General features: G+C 42.2%; 1 protein-coding gene across 1 annotated transcript in view; it reads left to right on the plus strand.

The window, feature by feature from the left end:
- LOC136621169 (inter-alpha-trypsin inhibitor heavy chain H3-like) overlaps positions 1–25,121 on the plus strand; it is a 191,825-nt gene that overhangs the window by 93,696 nt on the left and 73,008 nt on the right. The window contains exons 11-12 of the mRNA XM_066596443.1: positions 1,664–1,789; positions 9,468–9,649. Coding sequence (XP_066452540.1) covers positions 1,664–1,789; positions 9,468–9,649 — 308 coding nt within the window. The remainder of the gene's footprint in view (positions 1–1,663; positions 1,790–9,467; positions 9,650–25,121) is intronic.

Genomic DNA, 25,121 nt, shown 5'->3' on the forward strand with positions numbered 1-25,121 from the left:
AGAACCATTTGGAGATAGGACCATGAAAGGGAGTCAAAGGCCTTCTGTATGTCCAGTGTCAATATTAACATGGGGGTTTTGGTGTTGTTTGCATAATGTATGAGATTAAGGATTTTTCTTACATTATCAGGGGCCTGTCTACCTGGGATAAAGCCCACTTGGTCCCGATGTATTATTGAAGGGAGTAGTCTGTTTACCCTGTTAGCTATTACAGAGGTGAAAAGTTTTAAATCGATGTTAAGTAGGGAGATTGGTCTATAGTTAGATGGGATTGTGCGATCTTTTCCTGGTTTAGGAATGGCTGTGATTAGGGCTTGTAGGAAGTCTGGGTGGATGTGACCTTGTTGGAGTATATGGTTGAAGAGAGTGACAAAATGAGGTTTTAATATTTGGGCAAATTTTTTATAATATAAAGACGTAAATCCGTCTGGTCCTGGTGCTTTACCGTGTTTGAGGCATTTGATCGCTCAATCAACATCCTCTTCTGTAATATTATCATTGAGATCTGAAAGGCCTGAATCTGATAGGTGGGGCAGTTTGAGTTGGGAGAGGAAGTCAGAGATGTGGGTCTCTGGGAGGGTTTGTTGATTTTTGTACAGTTTCTGATAGTATTGGTGAAAGGTTTTATTTATTATGTCTAGATTGGAGGTTAGGTGGCCGCGTCTTGTTTGGATTTTATGGATTGCGTTTATGGTTTGTTTTTCTCTAAGTTTTCTTGCTAAAAGTCTATCTGGTTTGTTTACATATTAGAAGTATGTTGCTTGAGTCCAGGCAAGTGCTTTTTCTGTTTTATGGGTCAGTATTGTGTTTAGCTCCAATCTGGTGTCTTGGATGGTCTTTCTCAGGAAGCATGATGGATGTTGGGTGTATGCTATTTCTAATTTTTAAATTTTATATTCTAGTGTTATTTGGGCTCTAGTTTTCTCTTTCTTCCGTTGAGTTGCAAGGGAGATCAGAACACACCGTATCACGGGTTTGTGTGCTAGCCAGCGAATATCTACTTCTGAGTCGTCAGGGGTGTTGTGATGAAAGTAGTCTTCTAAATTTTGTTGGACAGTGGTGACTAATGCCGGGTTTGTGAGAAGTGCTTCATTTAGTCTCCAAGTATATGGGATTCGTGTTTGAGGAGAGAATAAAAATTCAGATAGAACTGCATCGTGATCTGACCATGCATTTACCAGATGTCGGGAGAACGACAATAGTGGGAGGGTCAGGGATTTGGTGAGGATCTAGTCCAGTCTGTTTCTTACAGCGGACACCCGGCGGCAGCAGTTCCGACAAGCCACGCTGCTTGTCGAAACTGTTAACGCTGTAAATACGGCTGCAATCAAAGTGTTAACAGTTCCGATGAGCGGCACGGCTTGTTGCAAGTCCTGCTGCCGGGTGTCCACTGTAAGAAACATCCAGCACCCAACGTTGTATGGAGTGAGATCCACCCGTGATCCCCTCCGTACAGCCATTTGTTCGGACATACAAACAAATGTACTTGCAAACAGGCTCTTGGAACTGAACTTGTTTGCAAGTAGGGGACCATCTGTACTTGATGTGTACATTTTTAAATATGCATTGTAGCTTTAGTGAGTTATGTGTTCCACTGTGAGCAATGAATAAATTAAACATAACATACTAAAAAATTAACTTAATTTTTTTTGCGATTTCATAGCTACAAACATTAATGCCCCCGTACTGAAGGCTGTAGAGATATTGAATAAAGCACATGAGACTAAAGCTGTTCCTGAGAGAAGTGTTTCCTTAATTGTCCTCCTCACAGATGGTAAAGCCAATGCAGGTAGGTAAAACAATGTAGGTTATTCTGTTCTACTTTCTAAAAAATATTATTATTATTTTATAATAGTTAATTTACATATTACATTAATGTGCCTGTGGATTGAAGGCAAACCCATCTGGTCCAATTCCACAGAAGAGATACTGTAACAAGTTAATGGTGGCTATGATTGGAAGTAATCAGAACATACAGGACATCACAGCTTCCTGCATATGGGGCTCTGTAAACAGGAAGCTGTCCGAGTGACTATGCTGATCCGGCCACCACTAAAAATGCCTATAATAGGCATGTGAGCATCAGAGCTGGACTATGGAGCAATGGAAGTAGGTGGCCTGATCTGATATGTCACGTTTTCTTTTAATATTGCTGCAAATAATAAAGATAGGAACATTGAGGTAACAATCAAAAAGATCACTGTCTCCATGTAATCCCTTCAGCTCCTTTCATCTTTATCCATGGACCTTTCTCCAACTTTGGTGCATGCTCCCATCGTCAAAATGGTGGACATAAGCACAAAAGCTAGGGAGGGCCCGAGAAATTTAAAATCTTTGCTCCTGGCTACAAAAGCTAGCCGAGAGCCTGGAGCATTGACCAAGGGCCACGGTGAGGGGTCCCCGGTCACGTGATCACCACTATCCAACGGATACTGGTGATCATGTGAAAGTTAACGCCTTAGTGACGAAGCCTGTTTGCGCCTTAGTGACGGAGCCAAATTTTTAAAATCTGTAAAGGCTTTGCATATCCAAGTGATTCTGACATTGTTTTTTTGCCACATATTGTACTTCATTTAGGTGGTAAAAATAGATCGTTAGAACTTGTGTATATTTATTAAAAGTGCCAATATTGGGAAAATTTTGAAAAAATTGTCATTTTTTCACATTTTCAACTGTAATATCTAAAATATGTGCAAACATACTGTACAAATTTTTGCTAAGATATATATTTCCATCTGTTTACTTTATTCTGAATGCACGTTTGAAAAACTTTTGGTTTTTTTTAACCATATAGGAGACGTACAAATTTAACATTACTTCTCCTGCACATGTGTCCGGCATTTTGCCAGCGGTCGCATTTGCAGAATTTCGGGAAGGTCCATGGAAGAGGAACGCGTCAGGGTTCAAATACGGAGGCCTCTGGTAAAAAGTTTCATCTCCGCTCAATGATCGCATCAGTGAGGGGAGATGAAACTTCAACTTTTTTTTACTTTTATGTGATTGCCATTATCCTTTGGATAACGGCGAACACGTGACCAGGAACTGCTCAACGCGGCCGCCCGTGAAAGCTCCAGGCTCTCGGCTAAGTTTTGTAGCCAGAAGCAGGGAGATTTTAAATTACCCTGGCAATTCATGGCTTTTGCGCATGCGTCTGCCGTTTTGGCGACGGACACGTGCGCAGAAGCTGTGGAAGGGTCCGCGGATAAATCCAGGGGCCTTAGGTACGTGATTTCATCCTCCCTCACGCATATGATCCGTGAGTGGAGATGAAACGTCAGCTTTTCAAACTTTTTTTTTTACTTTTTCAAACTTTTTTTTTTAACTTTTTTTACATATTTTATTTTTACTTTTTTAACTTTAAATGATCACTGTTATCCATTTGATAACAGTGATCACATCCCTGTGGACGTCTCTCTTCTCTTGGCTACACATGGCAGCCAGGAGGAGAGGGATTTTGAATTTCCCGGGGCCTAACCCCTTTGTGCACGCGCCCGATGCTTGACATCGGGCGCGCATGCGCAGAAGGGGACTTCAGGTCCTGGGGGATCGCAACACCGCTGAGGACCGGGGGTAAGTATTTTCACCTCCCCTCATGGATCAGATCCGAGGTGAAACTAACTTTTTTTTTAACCTTTTTTAAAACTTTTTCGCGATCGCCGCTATACATTGGACTCGGGGACCGCTCACCGCGGTCCCCGGTGATATATCCTGGTTCCCGGCTTTGTTTTGGAGACGGGAACCAGGAAATTTTAAAATTCCCGCGGCTACCATCCTTCTGAGCATGCGCGTGATGTCATTCATCTGGCGTGCATGCGCACAACAGCGGCGCCGGGTCCCGGAGGACCCCTTCACCGCGGCACACTTCAGGGAAGGCGGGTAAGTAATTTCAGCTGCCCTAATGTATCCGATCCATCAGGGCAGCTGAATCTTTAACTTTTTAAACTTTTTTTTTAACTTTATTGAGGTCGGCGCTATCCGATGGATAGCGCCGGGGGGACTGCCCGCTGCCCAGGATGACAGCTCCATGCTTTTGGCTACCTGTGGGCACCGACAGCATGGAGCTGTCACGTCCTTAGCCAAGAGGGCTTTAATCCAAAGAGGATTTATGTTTTTACATCCTCTAGGATTAAAGCCCACTTAGCTAGGACGTAAAAAGGCAATGGGGCCGTCACTAAAGGGTGAAAACAAGTTAAAGCTTAATGTTCCTTTCAGTTTTGGTCCCACTGTGCATACGGACATATGATTGGGGCTTTTTAGTGTTCATTCCTATGTGTGCTGTACAAAAAAAGCAGTTTTTAAAATGATACAATTGCCAAAAAAAGGAAAACGTAATTTTTTCCTTCGGCTTTGCTTAGATTAATTCAAAAACTGTGGGTCAAAATACGTAGTACACCCCTAGATGAATTCATTAAGGGGTCTAGCTTTCAACATGGGGTCATTTGTGGGGGTTCTCTACCATTTTGGCTGCTCAAGGGCTCTACAAGTGTGCTATGGGACCTAAAATGCCTTCGAGCAAAATGTCTGTTCTGAAAGCCACAAGCTGTTCCTTTCGTTTTGGGCCCTGTTGTGCATACAGACATAAGATTAGGGCCACAATGGGTATGTATCTAAACATAGGACAAACGTGGGTATCCATTTTGGGGTGCAAATCCTCATTTTCATGTGTACTATTGAAAAAAATCTGTCTTTAAAATGCCATATTTGCACAAATACGACATTTTATTTTTTCTCCTCTAAATTGTATTAACTCCTGAAAAGAAACTGTGGGGTCAAAATACTAATGACACCCTTCAGTGAATATATTAGGGGTATTTTTTTTTTAATGGGGCCATTTGTGGGAGTATCTATCATTCTTACACCTATGAGCCTTTGCAATCTTGGCTTGGTGTAGGAAATGTTCTACAAAGTGTTCCTCAAAATGTTGATAATTAATGTTAAATTTGTATGTCTCCTAAATGGTTAAGAAAACTAAAGTTTTTCAAATGTGCTTCTAAAAGTAAACATATGGAAATATATATCTTTTCAAAATTTGTACCGTTTGTTTGCACATATTTGACATATAGATAAAAATGTGAAAAATTAAACTTTTTTCAAATTTTTCCTAATTTTGGCACTTTTATTAAAGGAGGTCTATGGGTCTATTTTTACCACCCAAGAGAAGTACAATATGTGGCGATAAAAAAATGTCAGAATTACTTGGATATGCAAAACCTTTACGGAGTTATTCTGTGTCAAAGTGACATATGTCAGATTTCCAAAATTTGGTGCAAACAGGCTTGGTCACGAAGGGGTTAAGCGCCCCAACAGTCTTCCCAACGATTATTGCTTCTGTACTTTCACACAGGACGATAATCTTTCACTGAATCTAAATGGAGCGTGATGCAGATCACATCCAGCTGCCCACCTCCTTTCACAAGACAGTCATACATAGATGGGCGACTGCCTGTTTTTTGTTTTTTTTTTCAAATCAGTTTTTATTCAGATTTTTATATTACAAAAACAAAGGAGGGAACATATACATGTAAACTCTGATATTGCTGAGTAAAGTACAGACATATAATATGAAGTACAGGACGTCCCGCTCTCCTTCACGCGGCATCCATTCTATCAACCAATTAGGGAACCGCCAGTTAGCACCTCCCCTTTTCTGTTCTAAGCAAGGATGCCAGCTAATGAAGACGGGAGGCCCTCGCTCACATCTCAACAGTGCGGGTTAACACTTAAAATAAGGAAATGGAGGTGGGATAGCAGGAGGGGAAACAAGGGCGGGAAGCGGGATAGGGGAATACGGGAAATAATACCTTATTGGTTCAATTCACTGCTGCAATGCGTCCAGGAGTCTCAAGTCGCGCCACTGAAACCAGATTTTCAAGAATTTATCATACGAGTTGTTTTGCCAGCTCGCCAGCTCCTCCAAGTTATAGATCATGTCGACCTTTTCCTTCCATTGGGATAGGGAGGGAGGTTTCTCGCGCCGCCAATGTAAGGGGATCAGCGCCTTTGCTGCGTCAACTAGATATGCTATCAGTGTATCCCTACACGGGTGGAACGCGGAGGACGTCTTCCATAAAAACATTATTTCTGGGGTGAGGTAGAAATTCTGTTTAATCTTTTCCAGCACTTCAACTACCCCCTTCCAGAAAGGTATCAACTTCTCGCACGTCCACCAAATATGCAAATACGAGCCTGTTTTGTCATTACACCTCCAGCACCTATCGTGGTCCGCCAACCCATACGCACATAACCATTGAGGAGTCTTGTACCATCTTATCAATAATTTATAATGAGATTCCTGAGCCAGTGCACATGGAGAGAGGCCATATGAGGTAGAGAAGATGTTGTCAACATCTTCCTGTGACAATGATATGCCCAGTTCTTTTTCCCAGGATACTAGGAACGCTGGTTTAGCTGAGGGATGTGGTGCAATAAACTGCCGGCGAATGTTGGAGATTTTTCTAGCCTTTGAACTGGATTCCATTAGAGAGCGCTCAAATGGGGTCCGAGGTCTGGTCGATATATGTTTCCTAATGAATTCTTTCAGGACTATTTCGACTGTAGCTCTAAGAAGAAAAGAAGGGTTCCACTCTGGGAGCAGAGAGTTTAATATTTCTTGTACCGGTAAATGTACTAGGGCCTGTAGATCTCCTATCGTGAGCTCTTTGAATTTCGTCCAGACCGAGGAGGAGACTGGATCTAATGATAGATCCATCAGTCTATAAATGAGGTTCAGAGGAGAAACCGGGGAGGGGGCTGGTGCTAAGTTTGCTCTTATACCATCCCATACCTCGCAGGGGCCTTTCAAGAGGAGATTAAAATCTCCGGATCTGTAACTGCTCCTTTTAGGGTACCATAGATCCGCTTGGGATCCACTGATACTATGGGCTGTGGCTAATTTAGGTAAAAGACCGTCCCTTTTTGGTTGTACTAGGTCCATCCAATATCCTAGCTGCGAGGCCCGGTAATAATCTTGGACATTCGGCAGGTCCATACCTCCCTCACGTCTTCTTCTAATCATTAGGCTATATGCCAACCTCGGCCTCTTCTGTCTCCACACATAGCTCGTAAACATTGAACGTAATGTTTTAAAGAAACTAGGTGGGAGGTAGATAGGTATCATCCTAATCCTATAAAGGATTGTTGGCAAAATATAAGATTTCAATATGTTCCTTCTGCCAAACCAGGATACGAACGGTATATCATAGTTTGTTAATAGCATTTTGACCTGATCCAGCAGAGGAGCAAAATTAGTCTTATATAGATTTTTGAGCTTCTTGGGAATCTTGATACCCAGATAATCTAAAGATATCTCGGACCATGTAAAGGGGGAGGCGTCCTTGCACACCATGTACCTTGAGTAGGGAATAGAGATGTTAAGGGCTGTGGATTTCTCAAAATTGATCTTAAAGTTTGAGAGTTTACCAAACTCCTTCAAAAGATCCACAAGTCTAGGAAGGCCCGTTTCTGGTTTTGTAACTAGGAAAACGACATCATCTGCGAAGGCTGCCGTAGAGAGGAGTTCGCCACCAATGGACAGGCCCGTTATGTCAGGGTCCTGTCTTACCTGTAGCAACAGGGGCTCCAGGGCCAAGATAAAAAGAGAGGGGGACAGAGGGCAGCCCCGCCTTGTTCCATTTTTGATGTTAAATGCCGGAGATAAGGAGTCATTCACCTTCAATCTGGCATAAGGGCAGGCATATAGGGAGAAAATGGCTAACACGAACTCTGACGGGATATTGTAGTGCAGCAGCGTAGACCTTATGTATCCCCAATCAACCCGGTCAAACGCCTTTTCGGCGTCCGTTCCGATGAGAGCCAGAGGGATGTTGTGGAGTTGGGCATAATTTGACGCGTGTAGGAGTCTTCGGCAGTTATCCCTGCCCTCCCTTCCTCTCACAAACCCCACCTGTTCTGCATCAATTAACTTGGGAATAAATTTGGACAATCTCTCAGCTAGTAGCTTCGCCCATAGCTTGACGTCCAGGTTGATTAGGGATATGGGCCTGTAGCTGCTGCAGAGGGCCGGGTCTTTGTTTTCTTTATGAATTAGAGTTATAACGGCCTCTTGTGCCTGTCTGGGGAGAGGAGCTCCCGCTAGGAGAGTATTAAATAAGGTGGTCAATCTGGGGATTAGTGTTAGTTGGAAGGTTTTATAATAGGGCAAGGACAGACCGTCAGGGCCAGGGCTTTTATTGGGAGGGGATGAAGCTATTAAATTTTTAATCTCATCCTGGGTTACGGGTGATAATAAAGAGGTGGCTTCCTCATCCGTTAGTTTTGGTAGAGGTAACCGCTGCAAGAAGGTATCAATTATATTTATTGAATTGGATGGGTCGTCGGTGGGGTAATGATGTTGGAGATTATATAGATCTGAATAAAAGAGTTGAAACTCTTTAGCGATCTCTGTAGTGGAGGTGGCGACTGCCTGTTTTGACAGGACTACCATCACTTGGTTTTTATGCCTGCAGATACTGAACAACGAATGGTTAACAATTTAATTATCCTTCACCATTCAGTTGTTGGCAGAGTTTACACATCAATTAATTGAACAATAATTGTTACATGTTAAAGGGCCCTTACTGAATGGGGAACCAACCAATGGAAAATATCGACCCCCATGTTGCAACCTGCTGCTAACATCTTGGTGCTCAATAACACAGGACCCCTGATGACCTCCTGTGGAGTTTATGCCTCGACAGGCAACAGCTGTTTTGGCAGCATGAGGGGAACCTACACAATATTAGGAAGGTGGTTGTTATGACTGATCAGCAATTTGTGCTACAGTAGCTCTTCTGTGGAATCAGAGGAGATGGGCTAACATTCGCTCTCCATGCTCATCAATTTGCCTTAGGCGCCCATGACCCTGCGTCCATTCTATGACCACGTTTGGTAGGTACTAAGCACTGCATAATGGAAACAACCCACAAGAGCTGCCATTTTGGAGATGCTCTGGCCTAGTTGTCTAGACATCACAATTTGGCTTTTGCAAAAATTTCTCATTACGGAATCCGGAGCAGGCGTCCACCTCCAGATTCCACAGCAAATACCGCCCATAGCATGCTATTAAAAATTGCTTTTCCATGTCTACAAGTGGAAATTACAGCATCCTCTATTTGAGCAGGGATTCCGCGCGGACGGCTTCCATTGAAGTCAATGGAAGCCATCCGATACGTGGCCCGTCCGCAGCTGACACTGCGGACGGCCTGCGGAATCCACATCATCACCTAGCTACAGCGCGGCACAGTCTGCACCACGCATGTGCCCGGCTGCCAGCTGGCACATCCACAGCACAGATCCGAACAGGTAAGCAGGGGTCTCTGGCGATGTGCATTCGGCCTTATAGTTCCTTTCTAATATTGTTGATGTGATCTATTGCATGGTACAAAATTTTGTTAAAAACTTACGTGCATTGTAAAAAATCGCATTTCTTTCAGAAATACTGATGAAATGTGTACATTTTTTCTTCTCAGGTGAATCTAACCCTGCAAAAATCCAAGAGAATGCAAAGAAAGCCATTCAAGGGAGGTACACCCTGTATAGTCTTGGTTTTGGCAATTATGTTGATTATCCTTTTCTGGAAAAGTTAGCACTGGAGAATTCAGGAATTGCTCGTCGCATATATGAGGACTCAGACGCAGACTTGCAGTTGCAGGTTATATTTTATAATGTTTTATTATTTTTATATAAGTGTCAATGGAGTTTCTTTGAATTAATGAATTAATGGGGTTGTCCCGCGATAGCAAGTGGGTTTATACACTTCTGTATGGCCATATTAATGCACTTTGTAATATACATCGTGCATTAAATATGAGCCATACAGAAGTTATTCACTTACCTGCTCCGGTGCTGGCGTTCCCGTTGCCATGGTGCCGTCTAACTTCAGCATCTAATCGCCCGATTAGACGCGCTTGCGCAGATAGGTCTTTTCCCTTCGGCTCGGCTCGGCAGTAGCAGCGTTCTGGCTCCGCCCCTTGACGCGTCATCGCGTAGCTCCGCCCCGTCACATGTGCCGATTCAAGCCAATCAGGAGGCTGGAATCGGCACATGTGACGGGGGCGGAGCTACGCGATGACGCGTACAAGGGGGCAGAGCCAGAACGCCGCTACTGCCGAGCCGAAGGGAAAAGACCCATCTGCGCAAGCGCGTCTAATCGGGCGATTAGACGCTGAAGTTAGACGGCACCATGGCAACGGGGACGCCAGCAACGGAGCAGGTAAGTGAATAACTTGTGTATGGCTCATATTTAATGCACGATGTATATTACAAAGTGCATTAATATGGCCATACAGAAGTGCATAACCTCACTTGCTGCCGCGGGACAACCCCTTTAATCTCTTAACAACCCTTGTGTTTTGGTCTTAAATGACTAGAAACTTTTAAGTTTAATTTTTTTCAAAACAGGCAATAACAAGTTAACACATAGAATAACAAAGGAATACAGTTAGAACATTTCAATAGAGATGTAATTCGTATCATGAATTAGGTAGGTTATGGGGTGAAAGTAACATCTATTGGTTTAAACCAATGAGTGAAAGGGAAAGGTAGGTGAATAACTAGTACCAGGTAAAGCAAAGAGAAATGTTAGTCATAGATCCTGTGAATTATCAACTATCTAATAAAAACATAGGACTCTGCATAAAAGAAACAAGATATCCAGGCACTTCAAACATGTAGGAATTTTGAGAATGTAGATGTGTTCCTTGCAGAAATGTTTTCACGTACTTGTTTAATTAATCAATTGGTTAATCAAAGTGATAGTTTCTCCTATATTAGAGTTGTCGGTACTTTTCCATTGCCTAAGAATTTCGAAGTTTGATAATCCAGCACTTTGCATCCCAGAATTTGAAACTTCAGTAGACTTTGATGGTTATTTATATTCATCAAAGCCAGCAAGGGAGATTTCTGGACTATATGACCAAATAAAGAACATAGTAATTGAAACAGAGTCCCAATACTGCAGGAAAAAAGGGCAGTTCCACTTTATATACCGTAAGGATCCCTTGCTGACACAATTTCTCAGTCAGCCAAGCAATCAGGTTATATCTTAGATAGATGGATTGGTTTATAGTACCATCTTAATATTATTTTCATTAATGTATATACATGAGTACAACACTTGAGTGCTTTATAGGTCAGATGGAAAGCTTGCTTCCATTCTCTGTCACTAAATTTTTGACTCCATTCCCTTTCCCACTAGCACAATCGGGGAGTAAAGCGTATGTAGTTTTTAATCCTTCATTTATTTTAGAAAATATACGAGATATATTTAAGTTGCCCACAAGAAATAGAGGTTTATGTATAAGTAGGAAATGCTGAATTTGCAAGTATGTGTATTGGTCTCCTGGAGTCTATTGATATTCAGTTTTGAGTTGCTCAAATGGAACAAGAGATTCCTCCATTGATATATGTGTGAGTATAGAGATACCTAACAATCTCACGTATGAGATGTTCAGATACGAGATGGCATATTGAGGCAGGCTTAGATTAATGCACTTTTTTGGGAGAGTGTTTTGCGGTTTTGACAAGTCATGGAATTTTTTCCATACTTTTAAGGATGTTTAAGTGAAGGTCGTTCGTAGTTGTTCAAAACCCGTGAGGTTTTCAACGATAGTCATCCCGAGTAAATGCATGCAGAGACGAGCGAGAAATGTTCAGCCGTTCAGTTTCAGCATGCTTGAAAACAGAATGAGCCGTTCAGTGTAAACAGCAGCCGTACAGTTCTGAACAACTGCTGCTTACAGTGAATGGAGGTAGGCGGGAGGAGCACACTCCCTGGCTGCCCCGCTTCCATGCTGGCTGCACTATTAGCGATTCAGCGATACTCGCACAGGAGCAAGTATACACAGAGACATCATTTGCTCAACACTCGTCCTGTGTAAATGGGCTTTTAGAAGAGAGAGGAGGAATGATAAAGACAACTGCCAAAAGGAAACTCTAATTAAAGACTTAGGTCTTATTTTCAAGGGATTTCTTATTATACTCACATAGCAGGCTCGGTCCAGGTGCTTCCGCTGCTCTCCGGAGCTCCAGCACGCTTGCTTCCATCCTCGGCCGCCAACAGAAGATCACTTCCAGGTTACGGGATTCATAAATTCATAATTCCAGGAAGCGATGGCTCTGATTGGCTGAGCAGCGCTCGAGAATCAATCAATGCAGTGCTTGATTACAGCACTAGGGAGCGTTCAGCCAGTCATAGCCATTGCTTTATGGAGGCGAGATTTATAAACTGACGATGCAGTGACTCAGCCAATTCATAAATCCCGCCTCCATGAAGTGATAGCTGTGATTGGTTCTTTGAGCTCTGCTCAGCAAATCAGTGTGGTGCTTGAAGGACCAATCACAGCCATCGTTTTGGTTCATCGAGTACTACATTGATTGGCTGAGCAGCGTTTGAGAACAAATCAGAGCCATCACTTCCTGGAGGTGGGATTTATGAATCCTATAACCAGAAAGCAATCTTCTGTCAACGACCAAGGATTAAACCAAGCACATGGGAGCTCCGGAGAGCAATGGAAAGACCTGGTGCACACCTGCTAGGTAATTGCTTTTTTAAAATGCAATCTAGCTAGTGCTTATTTTTGAGGTAGGGCTTACATTTCAAAATTTCCCCCGAAAATCCCCAAAAATTAGGGTAGGGCTTGTTTTGGGGGACACACGGTAGTAGCTTTGAATATCTCGTAGGCCTAGACCTCCTACTCATCTATCCCTAGTGAGTATGGTGCTAGCCACAGGAGGTTTATGTAGCACGCAAACAAATTCTATTAGAACTCTATTCATTTCTGTAAAAAAAACGTAGTGCTAGTTCAATAGGGAGAGTACGAAATAGGTATGGCAATTTTGATAGTAAAAGCATTTTAAAAGTAGTTATTATTTCCATCCACAATATTTCGAATTTAGATAGTCTGGGAATTTTCCTAGAATACTTTCAACATTGGATCAAAATTGTGTTGATCAAGTTTTTTATTACTTAGATCAGTTATTGTTATGCCCAGGTGTTTTAAACCTTAATTTTGCAAGAAATCACAGTGGTATAGAAATCTATATATAAATTTTGAAACCCTTCACAGATATAGATAAAAATTAATAACGTTTATTGAGTTATTTAAAAGAACGTGGGTTTACACTAACATGAACACACACACAAGTAGGAGACAAAAACAAGAAAAAAACCAAAGAATAAGACCCTGGTTTAAGGTAGACTGGGAGATTCAGCTCTTTGATGATGGAGAGGTAAGTATATTTATCCCTTTATGGTGTACGAATGGATAACCTTACGGGATTAATATGGACATAGCTTGTTGAGGGGTAGGTGATATCCAATATATCAGATCTGGATATATCGTTCGTACTAGGATATCCTCAAACCAAGTGTGTATATGTCCTTATTAAGAAAGAAATATCAATCTAGACCTCTATTTGTATATTGGATCCCCAGTAGTGCCACATTAGTTTGAAGGTTGTTTTTAGCTAGGGTCTGGTTATGGTGCACTATGATAGTATTGTTGACCAGATCCCAGACGCGTTTCCCTACCCAATTTTTTGGATAGTTCCTCAGGAGCAAAAGGTACATATACCATCAATACAACTTTAGTCCTTTTACTGTGGACCATTCAAAACCAGGGTTGGTGAAAGAGAGAATTTTCTCGACAATAAATTGATTCTCCGATGAATAATATCACCGGTTTCTTGTTAAAAGAATGCCACAACATATGTAGTATGCATTCCCACTATTACTCTTCTGTCTAGGTGTGCCCCTCAGATATCCACATTGGCTGTTAGGCCGGTCGATTATTGATCACAACCGTCGGTTCAATAAGTCGATATGTGGAATAGACTAGAGCCAGGTAACCATTGGTATATATCAGTGGCTCAGCAGGAAATCATCCTATTCTGAATTAACACCGATATAACCTTGGTTTCCTATATGTCTGAATGCTCCGTCTTATTGAGAGGTTGCATAAGCAGGGTCCCCACAGGTTAGTGAATGACTCCTGTTTTATCGGTGATACGGCTATCTATCAGTTTCTATATAGCCAGAGTACCATACGATAATACTACTGCAATGTTCAGAAAGCCGATAGCAGAAAGAACCCAATTGGTAGTTACAGGGTTAACGCTTGGCAGAGCAGTTGTAGTTGTAATTACAAGCTCAGCAAAGTAATTGCAGAAAAAGCCTAGACAGGAGGACAGCACCACCCCTAGAAATTAGCCCCATCCACAGTCAGATGGGACCTGGGTAAGTGGTCCAAATAGGGAGAGCAAAAGATAGTGCCTGCGGCTCTGATGGTGAGCGGCCGGCTATAAGGTGGTGAAGCTAATGTCAGGGGTTTTAAAGGGATCACTCCTCCTCTAGAAGGGAGGAGGAAGGACTGGGTAGCCTATCGGAGCCTTAGGGGGGCGGTCTCATCCGCACTTATTTACTACTCAATGTATGTATATGTCAAAAGTAGTTATGTCATGATTTTCCACACTGTAATTCGGGCAGAGTTATCAGGCGACCGAAACCGCAGAATCGCTGCAGTCGATCGCCCCTGCTGCCTCCCGATCACTCTCCTCACTGGCGGTGTTGTCACTTCCGCGTTCCACCTTGGAACGCTCAGCATGATGCGTGGATTACGTCATCACGCTAATAGGACGCCCTCTAGTGTAGCGCGGTGACGTCGGTAGCGTGCCGCGTCACTATGGGGGTGGTCAAAGCGAGACGTGCGAGGCGACAGCGCTCCAGGTTGGAACGCACCGTACGCCATGCAATTACGTCAGCACGTCAGGTGGACACCAGATCGGCAGTGCCGCAGCTACGCCGCCGATGCGTTCCAAACCGGAACGCATCACGTGTTGCGCCGGCTACGTCAGCACCGCTGATCTCAGACATTTGGAGAGCGCTATTGCCGACAAGCTGTCCCATATAGTGGGCGGAGCAAGCTGGTCCAGGTGACATAACGCTATAGCTTATAGTAAATTATAGAGAGTATATATATAGAGGTGGAGTTACTGGTGGTAATCATAGTGGGGAATTAAGGCTATGAGTACAGGATTCCCTGGTATTGTTGCTAAGTTTACAGATATAAACCCCTTCTTTGCATCATAATATAATAATTTTCAGCATTAGCTTAGTCAGATGTAAATCCAGTTAGATTACATTGATGCCTATTTGATATGTCAGAGACTATATTTATAGGTGCCTAATAATTGAATATATATGGACAATGCCGTAGGGTAATACCTAGCTATGTCAATTTGAAGGTCCAATAAGTAATCATATTTTGAGGAATTAGGTAGTCAAAGCTTATAGAAAACAGTTGAAGTTCAGAATTGCGTTGAGGCCGTCCGGTTTAACTGTGTTTAATCTAAAGATCCAACTGGCTTCCTTTTGCAGGAGTTTTTTATCTATATTACCGCGTCTTGCATTGGTTCGTAAAAGTTCAATGCCTTGAAATTTTAGATCTTTCACTTCCCCATTATGAACATCGCGAAAATGATCTGCGAGTGGGGTCGATTCACCGCGACAAATATTGCCCACGTGCCCCAGGATACGTCGCCGGAATTCTTGGATGGTCTTTCCGACGTAGTTCCTGGGGCACGGGCAAGACGCCATATAGATAATGTTACGTGTTCTACAATTTATGAAATCACGGTTTTGATAAATCTTGCCTGTACTTGCACTCGTGAATGTGTTAGTCTTGAAAATAAATTTGCAAGCTACACAGTTATGACAGGGAAAGGTCCCGGACGGTTTCTGACTAGTAAGCCAGTTTTCTTTAGGTTCCGTTGTTAGATGACTCTTCACTAAATGATCCCGGATGTTGTGTCCTCTCCGGAATGTGATCATCGGATCAGATGGCAAAGTTTCTGTGAGGTCCGGATCGTTTTTAATTATACTCCAATAATGTTGGAGTATTTGTCGCACCTTATATGTGTCAGTATCAAAGGTTCCAATTATCCTTGGAATCGGATTCTCTTCTCTTGTTTTATGAACAAGCAGATCCTGTCTTGATTGTTGTTTTGCGTGTTCATATGCACTCTCAATGATATTACATGGATAGTCCCTGTCCAGAAATCTTTGTCTTAGGCCACTGCTTTTCTGTTCAAACTCGTGGTCGTCAGAACAGTTCCGTCTAACCCTCAAGAACTGTCCCTTCGGGATACCGCGTTTAAGGGCAAATGGGTGGTGACTATCCCATTTTAGGAGGCTATTCGTCGCTGTTGTCTTACGATGAAGTGTGGAGGAGATGGTACCATCCTCTCTTTTAGATATCCATAGGTCTAGAAAGGCTACTGATTTCAAGTTAATCTCTGCTGTTAGTTTCAGATTTAAGTCATTGATGTTAAGTGTGTTTATGAAACTTTGAAGAGATATTTCGGTGCCTGCCCATAGAATCAAGATATCGTCTATAAAGCGTAGCCATAATACAATTTTGTCCGACCACTCGTTGTTGGTATAGACAAACTTTTCCTCCCACCAGCCCAGGTAGAGATTGGCGTACGATGGGGCACATGAAGTCCCCATCGCCGTCCCCCTGGACTGGTGGAAGTACTTCGTATCGAAAAGAAAGTAATTGTGGGTTAGCACAAAGGACAAAAATTCCAGGACATGGTGACTGTGTTGCGAGAATTGGAGACCCCTTTGTTCAAGGAAAAATTGCGTCGCTTGGATACCTCCTGTGTGAGGGATGGAACTATAAAGAGATTCAACGTCAAGCGTCACAAGAAGAGTATCTGGGTCAACAGTGATTCCCTCCAGCATTTTGAGAACATCTGTAGTATCTTGTACATGGGACCTTAGTGAAGTAACGAACGGCCTCAAGATTTTATCTATATAGACACTTAAGTTTTGTGTAAGATTATTCACTCCGGAGACTATAGGTCTTCCACGGAGAGGGTTGAGTCCCTTATGTATTTTAGGAAGGGCATAGAAAGTCGCAATGGTCGGATGTTCTAGATAGATAAAGTCACACTCTTGTTGAGTAATGCATTTGGCTTCAAGAGCCTTTTGTAAGAGATTTCTGAGTTCCAACTGATAGCGTAAAGTGGGGTCAGAGGGTAGTATCTTATATGTGGATGTATCTTTTAGTATTTGATGACACATCGTTACATAATTTTCCCTGTTCATAATTACTACATTGCCTCCCTTATCGGCTGATTTTATAACCAGGTTGGTATTGGTTTTTAATTTTTGTAATGCCGCACTTTCCTTTTGAGTTAAATTTGATTGTGTTTTACGGGGTTTAATTAACTTGAGATCTTCTGTTACTAGTCTTTCAAAAATGTCCAATTCTGGACAGGAGAAAGATGGAGGATTTTTTATACTGGATGGCTTCAAATCAGTAAATGGTCCAACTCCCATCGGTCTCGTATTTTCATCCTCAAGTTGCTGCAGGAGGTCTAGTGCTGGAAGGTCAGTTAATTCCAGTCCCAGTTCCCTTGCGCGTTCACGGTTCTTTGTCATAAAGAATTTGCGCCATCTTAATTTACGTGTGAAGAGGGAGATGTCCTTCGCCCACACGAACGCATCGAATTTGGTCGTGGGGACGAAGGACAGCCCCCTCTCCAGCACTTGTTTCTCTTCACCCGATAGAGTGTAATCAGACAGATTAATTATTTGTAATCTATCTGTGGATTTAGAATTCGAGTATGTGGGGGTCCTGTCTGGGTTTGCGCCCGAGTAGCCCCTCACATATGCACACATATTTGGATTCAAAATTCTCTTCTTCCTCGTAGGAAGTATTGTGTGATGGGCTGTTCTAAAAAACTTTCAGCTTGTGTTCTTCTACCGCGACCCCGTTGTTGTGGAGGATTACGTGGCCGTCTGGGAGGTTTAGGGGCTCTTCTCGGTCTATTTCTCTCACTATCAGAATGGTCAACTTCAGAGGAGCTGGCGTCTGTCTCGGAACGTGTGTCTCTCTCCAAATAGACTTTGTTGGTTTTAAAGTCTTGGAGATCCCTATTAAATTGGATATGTTTACGTTCCTTTATTTGAGATGTCAATTTCTCTATATTTATCTGTAAAATCTTTTCCTTTGCTGCAAAGTCTGCGTCAGAGGCAAAGGTTTTAGCTTTCTCTAATAGATCATTTAGTTTTTTCTGGTTATCAGTTAGTGTTAGTTTCTCCTCCTCAAGTAGAAGTTTGATCAGTTGGAGAGAAAAAGATGTGGACTCATTTTCCCATTTTTTAATGAAGTCCGGATTTTTTATTCTCCTGGGCGGAATAATAGGATTTCTTAGGCCCCTTGGGACTATTTTGTGTTCATCATATCTCTGCAAACCCTGAACTTCCCACCAATTTCGCGTAAATTCGCGGTATTGTGTAGTTAGTTCTTTGAAGCATGTGTCCAAAGAATAGCTTTGTGATTGATAACCTAATTCCCCTTCTGAAAACACGGCACCGGCGTCTGACAGCCACTGGGTGGCAGTGAGGTCCCTCGAAAGGAAACCGGCCATACCAATTCAAAGTCAACAAGAAATCACAGTGGTATAGAAATCTATATATAAATTTTGAAACCCTTCACAGATATAGATAAAAATTAATAACGTTTATTGAGTTATTTAAAAGAACGTGGGTTTACACTAACATGAACACACACACAAGTAGGAGACAAAAACAAGAAAAAAACCAAAGAATAAGACCCTGGTTTAAGGTAGACTGGGAGATTCAGCTCTTTGATGATGGAGAGGTAAGTATATTTATCCCTTTATGGTGTACGAATGGATAACCTTACGGGATTAATATGGACATAGCTTGTTGAGGGGTAGGTGATATCCAATATATCAGATCTGGATATATCGTTCGTACTAGGATATCCTCAAACCAAGTGTGTATATGTCCTTATTAAGAAAGAAATATCAATCTAGACCTCTATTTGTATATTGGATCCCCAGTAGTGCCACATTAGTTTGAAGGTTGTTTTTAGCTAGGGTCTGGTTATGGTGCACTATGATAGTATTGTTGACCAGATCCCAGACGCGTTTCCCTACCCAAGTCTAAGTCTACCTTAAACCAGGGTCTTATTCTTTGGTTTTTTTCTTGTTTTTGTCTCCTACTTGTGTGTGTGTTCATGTTAGTGTAAACCCACGTTCTTTTAAATAACTCAATAAACGTTATTAATTTTAATCTATATCTGTGAAGGGTTTCAAAATTTATATATAGATTTCTATACCACTGTGATTTCTTGTTGACTTTGAATTGGTATGGCCGGTTTCCTTTCGAGGGACCTCACTGCCACCCAGTGGCTGTCAGACGCCGGTGCCGTGTTTTCAGAAGGGGAATTAGGTTATCAATCACAAAGCTATTCTTTGGACACATGCTTCAAAGAACTAACTACACAATACCGCGAATTTACGCGAAATTGGTGGGAAGTTCAGGGTTTGCAGAGATATGATGAACACAAAATAGTCCCAAGGGGCCTAAGAAATCCTATTATTCCGCCCAGGAGAATAAAAAATCCGGACTTCATTAAAAAATGGGAAAATGAGTCCACATCTTTTTCTCTCCAACTGATCAAACTTCTACTTGAGGAGGAGAAACTAACACTAACTGATAACCAGAAAAAACTAAATGATCTATTAGAGAAAGCTAAAACCTTTGCCTCTGACGCAGACTTTGCAGCAAAGGAAAAGATTTTACAGATAAATATAGAGAAATTGACATCTCAAATAAAGGAACGTAAACATATCCAATTTAATAGGGATCTCCAAGACTTTAAAACCAACAAAGTCTATTTGGAGAGAGACACACGTTCCGAGACAGACGCCAGCTCCTCTGAAGTTGACCATTCTGATAGTGAGAGAAATAGACCGAGAAGAGCCCCTAAACCTCCCAGACGGCCACGTAATCCTCCACAACAACGGGGTCGCGGTAGAAGAACACAAGCTGAAAGTTTTTTAGAACAGCCCATCACACAATACTTCCTACGAGGAAGAACAGAATTTTGAATCCAAATATGTGTGCATATGTGAGGGGCTACTCGGGCGCAAACCCAGACAGGACCCCCACATACTCGAATTCTAAATCCACAGATAGATTACAAATAATTAATCTGTCTGATTACACTCTATCGGGTGAAGAGAAACAAGTGCTGGAGAGGGGGCTGTCCTTCGTCCCCATGACCAAATTCGATGCGTTCGTGTGGGCGAAGGACATCTCCCTCTTCACACGTAAATTAAGATGGCGCAAATTCTTTATGACAAAGAACCGTGAACGCGCAAGGGAACTGGGACTGGAATTAACTGACCTTCCAGCACTAGACCTCCTGCAGCAACTTGAGGATGAAAATACGAGACCGATGGGAGTTGGACCATTTACTGATTTGAAGCCATCCAGTATAAAAAATCCTCCATCTTTCTCCTGTCCAGAATTGGACATTTTTGAAAGACTAGTAACAGAAGATCTCAAGTTAATTAAACCCCGTAAAACACAATCAAATTTAACTCAAAAGGAAAGTGCGGCATTACAAAAATTAAAAACCAATACCAACCTGGTTATAAAATCAGCCGATAAGGGAGGCAATGTAGTAATTATGAACAGGGAAAATTATGTAACGATGTGTCATCAAATACTAAAAGATACATCCACATATAAGATACTACCCTCTGACCCCACTTTACGCTATCAGTTGGAACTCAGAAATCTCTTACAAAAGGCTCTTGAAGCCAAATGCATTACTCAACAAGAGTGTGACTTTATCTATCTAGAACATCCGACCATTGCGACTTTCTATGCCCTTCCTAAAATACATAAGGGACTCAACCCTCTCCGTGGAAGACCTATAGTCTCCGGAGTGAATAATCTTACACAAAACTTAAGTGTCTATATAGATAAAATCTTGAGGCCGTTCGTTACTTCACTAAGGTCCCATGTACAAGATACTACAGATGTTCTCAAAATGCTGGAGGGAATCACTGTTGACCCAGATACTCTTCTTGTGACGCTTGACGTGGAATCTCTTTATAGTTCCATCCCTCACACAGGAGGTATCCAAGCGACGCAATTTTTCCTTGAACAAAGGGGTCTCCAATTCTCGCAACACAGTCACCATGTCCTGGAATTTTTGTCCTTTGTGCTAACCCACAATTACTTTCTTTTCGATACGAAGTACTTCCACCAGTCCAGGGGGACGGCGATGGGGACTTCATGTGCCCCATCGTACGCCAATCTCTACCTGGGCTGGTGGGAGGAAAAGTTTGTCTATACCAACAACGAGTGGTCGGACAAAATTGTATTATGGCTACGCTTTATAGACGATATCTTGATTCTATGGGCAGGCACCGAAATATCTCTTCAAAGTTTCATAAACACACTTAACATCAATGACTTAAATCTGAAACTAACAGCAGAGATTAACTTGAAATCAGTAGCCTTTCTAGACCTATGGATATCTAAAAGAGAGGATGGTACCATCTCCTCCACACTTCATCGTAAGACAACAGCGACGAATAGCCTCCTAAAATGGGATAGTCACCACCCATTTGCCCTTAAACGCGGTATCCCGAAGGGACAGTTCTTGAGGGTTAGACGGAACTGTTCTGACGACCACGAGTTTGAACAGAAAAGCAGTGGCCTAAGACAAAGATTTCTGGACAGGGACTATCCATGTAATATCATTGAGAGTGCATATGAACACGCAAAACAACAATCAAGACAGGATCTGCTTGTTCATAAAACAAGAGAAGAGACTCCGATTCCAAGGATAATTGGAACCTTTGATACTGACACATATAAGGTGCGACAAATACTCCAACATTATTGGAGTATAATTAAAAACGATCCGGACCTCACAGAAACTTTGCCATCTGATCCGATGATTACATTCCGGAGAGGACACAACATCCGGGATCATTTAGTGAAGAGTCATCTAACAACGGAACCTAAAGAAAACTGGCTTACTAGTCAGAAACCGTCCGGGACCTTTCCCTGTCATAACTGTGTAGCTTGCAAATTTATTTTCAAGACTAACACATTCACGAGTGCAAGTACAGGCAAGATTTATCAAAACCGTGATTTCATAAATTGTAGAACACGTAACATTATCTATATGGCGTCTTGCCCGTGCCCCAGGAACTACGTCGGAAAGACCATCCAAGAATTCCAGCGACGTATCCTGGGGCACGTGGGCAATATTTGTCGCGGTGAATCGACCCCACTCGCAGATCATTTTCGCGATGTTCATAATGGGGAAGTGAAAGATCTAAAATTTCAAGGCATTGAACTTTTACGAACCAATGCAAGACGCGGTAATATAGATAAAAAACTCCTGCAAAAGGAAGCCAGTTGGATCTTTAGATTAAACACAGTTAAACCGGACGGCCTCAACGCAATTCTGAACTTCAACTGTTTTCTATAAGCTTTGACTACCTAATTCCTCAAAATATGATTACTTATTGGACCTTCAAATTGACATAGCTAGGTATTACCCTACGGCATTGTCCATATATATTCAATTATTAGGCACCTATAAATATAGTCTCTGACATATCAAATAGGCATCAATGTAATCTAACTGGATTTACATCTGACTAAGCTAATGCTGAAAATTATTATATTATGATGCAAAGAAGGGGTTTATATCTGTAAACTTAGCAACAATACCAGGGAATCCTGTACTCATAGCCTTAATTCCCCACTATGATTACCACCAGTAACTCCACCTCTATATATATACTCTCTATAATTTACTATAAGCTATAGCATTATGTCACCTGGACCAGCTTGCTCCGTCCACTATATGGGACAGCTTGTCGGCAATAGCGCTCTCCAAATGTCTGAGATCAGCGGTGCTGACGTAGCCGGCGCAACACGTGATGCGTTCCGGTTTGGAACGCATCGGCGGCGTAGCTGCGGCACTGCCGATCTGGTGTCCACCTGACGTGCTGACGTAATTGCATGGCGTACGGTGCGTTCCAACCTGGAGCGCTGTCGCCTCGCACGTCTCGCTTCGACCACCCCCATAGTGACGCGGCACGCTACCGACGTCACCGCGCTACACTAGAGGGCGTCCTATTAGCGTGATGACGTAATCCACGCATCATGCTGAGCGTTCCAAGGTGGAACGCGGAAGTGACAACACCGCCAGTGAGGAGAGTGATCGGGAGGCAGCAGGGGCGATCGACTGCAGCGATTCTGCGGTTTCGGTCGCCTGATAACTCTGCCCGAATTACAGTGCGGAAAATCATGACATAACTACTTTTGACATATACATACATTGAGTAGTAAATAAGTGCGGATGAGACCGCCCCCCTAAGGCTCCGATAGGCTACCCAGTCCTTCCTCCTCCCTTCTAGAGGAGGAGTGATCCCTTTAAAACCCCTGACATTAGCTTCACCACCTTATAGCCGGCCGCTCACCATCAGAGCCGCAGGCACTATCTTTTGCTCTCCCTATTTGGACCACTTACCCAGGTCCCATCTGACTGTGGATGGGGCTAATTTCTAGGGGTGGTGCTGTCCTCCTGTCTAGGCTTTTTCTGCAATTACTTTGCTGAGCTTGTAATTACAACTACAACTGCTCTGCCAAGCGTTAACCCTGTAACTACCAATTGGGTTCTTTCTGCTATCGGCTTTCTGAACATTGCAGTAGTATTATCGTATGGTACTCTGGCTATATAGAAACTGATAGATAGCCGTATCACCGATAAAACAGGAGTCATTCATTAACCTGTGGGGACCCTGCTTATGCAACCTCTCAATAAGACGGAGCATTCAGACATATAGGAAACCAAGGTTATATCGGTGTTAATTCAGAATAGGATGATTTCCTGCTGAGCCACTGATATATACCAATGGTTACCTGGCTCTAGTCTATTCCACATATCGACTTATTGAACCGACGGTTGTGATCAATAATCGACCGGCCTAACAGCCAATGTGGATATCTGAGGGGCACACCTAGACAGAAGAGTAATAGTGGGAATGCATACTACATATGTTGTGGCATTCTTTTAACAAGAAACCGGTGATATTATTCATCGGAGAATCAATTTATTGTCGAGAAAATTCTCTCTTTCACCAACCCTGGTTTTGAATGGTCCACAGTAAAAGGACTAAAGTTGTATTGATGGTATATGTACCTTTTGCTCCTGAGGAACTATCCAAAAAATTGGGTAGGGAAACGCGTCTGGGATCTGGTCAACAATACTATCATAGTGCACCATAACCAGACCCTAGCTAAAAACAACCTTCAAACTAATGTGGCACTACTGGGGATCCAATATACAAATAGAGGTCTAGATTGATATTTCTTTCTTAATAAGGACATATACACACTTGGTTTGAGGATATCCTAGTACGAACGATATATCCAGATCTGATATATTGGATATCACCTACCCCTCAACAAGCTATGTCCATATTAATCCCGTAAGGTTATCCATTCGTACACCATAAAGGGATAAATATACTTACCTCTCCATCATCAAAGAGCTAAATCTCCCAGTCTACCTTAAACCAGGGTCTTATTCTTTGTTTTTTTTTCTTGTTTTTGTCTCCTACTTGTGTGTGTGTTCATGTTAGTGTAAACCCACGTTCTTTTAAATAACTCAATAAACGTTATTAATTTTTATCTATATCTGTGAAGGGAAACCTTAATTTTGCCAATCAAAAGTGTGTTTATTTTGTAGATAATATAGCAAGTCATTCACAGGCAGCATTTTGAATTTCTGTGCATTTCTTTTGTAGTAATATATCAGTCCAAACTTTTTTATACTCTCAAGTGCATTATCAAAAGATGTTATGGGATCTGGTAATGTCAAAATGGTATTGTCCACGTATTGCGATATTAGGCCAGAGCAGTCTCCAATATGTATTCCTTTAATTAAAGTGTTTTCTTCAAAGGGCTTGGAACCATTAGGTTCTAGGGATAAAATAAAGATCGGCAGAGATAAAGGGCAGCCATGCCTGGTGCCATTTATTATTCATTTTTGTCATTCTGTTCATGTGCTGCTCTAGCTATTTTATGTGTTGGACTACCACAATAACTTTTCAAATCCATGGAAGACAGAGTCCCATTCTTATATGCTCCAGGCTGCTTGAGCCCTTAGTCATAGCATGTACAGTACATTCTGCAGATTCATTGTAAATTTTACCCTTATACATTGAAGAAACAAAATTTGCAATGAAAATTCAGCATTTCAACA

The sequence above is a fragment of the Eleutherodactylus coqui genome, chromosome 3, assembly GCF_035609145.1.
Source record: "Eleutherodactylus coqui strain aEleCoq1 chromosome 3, aEleCoq1.hap1, whole genome shotgun sequence".
NCBI classification, from domain to species: Eukaryota; Metazoa; Chordata; class Amphibia; order Anura; family Eleutherodactylidae; genus Eleutherodactylus; species Eleutherodactylus coqui.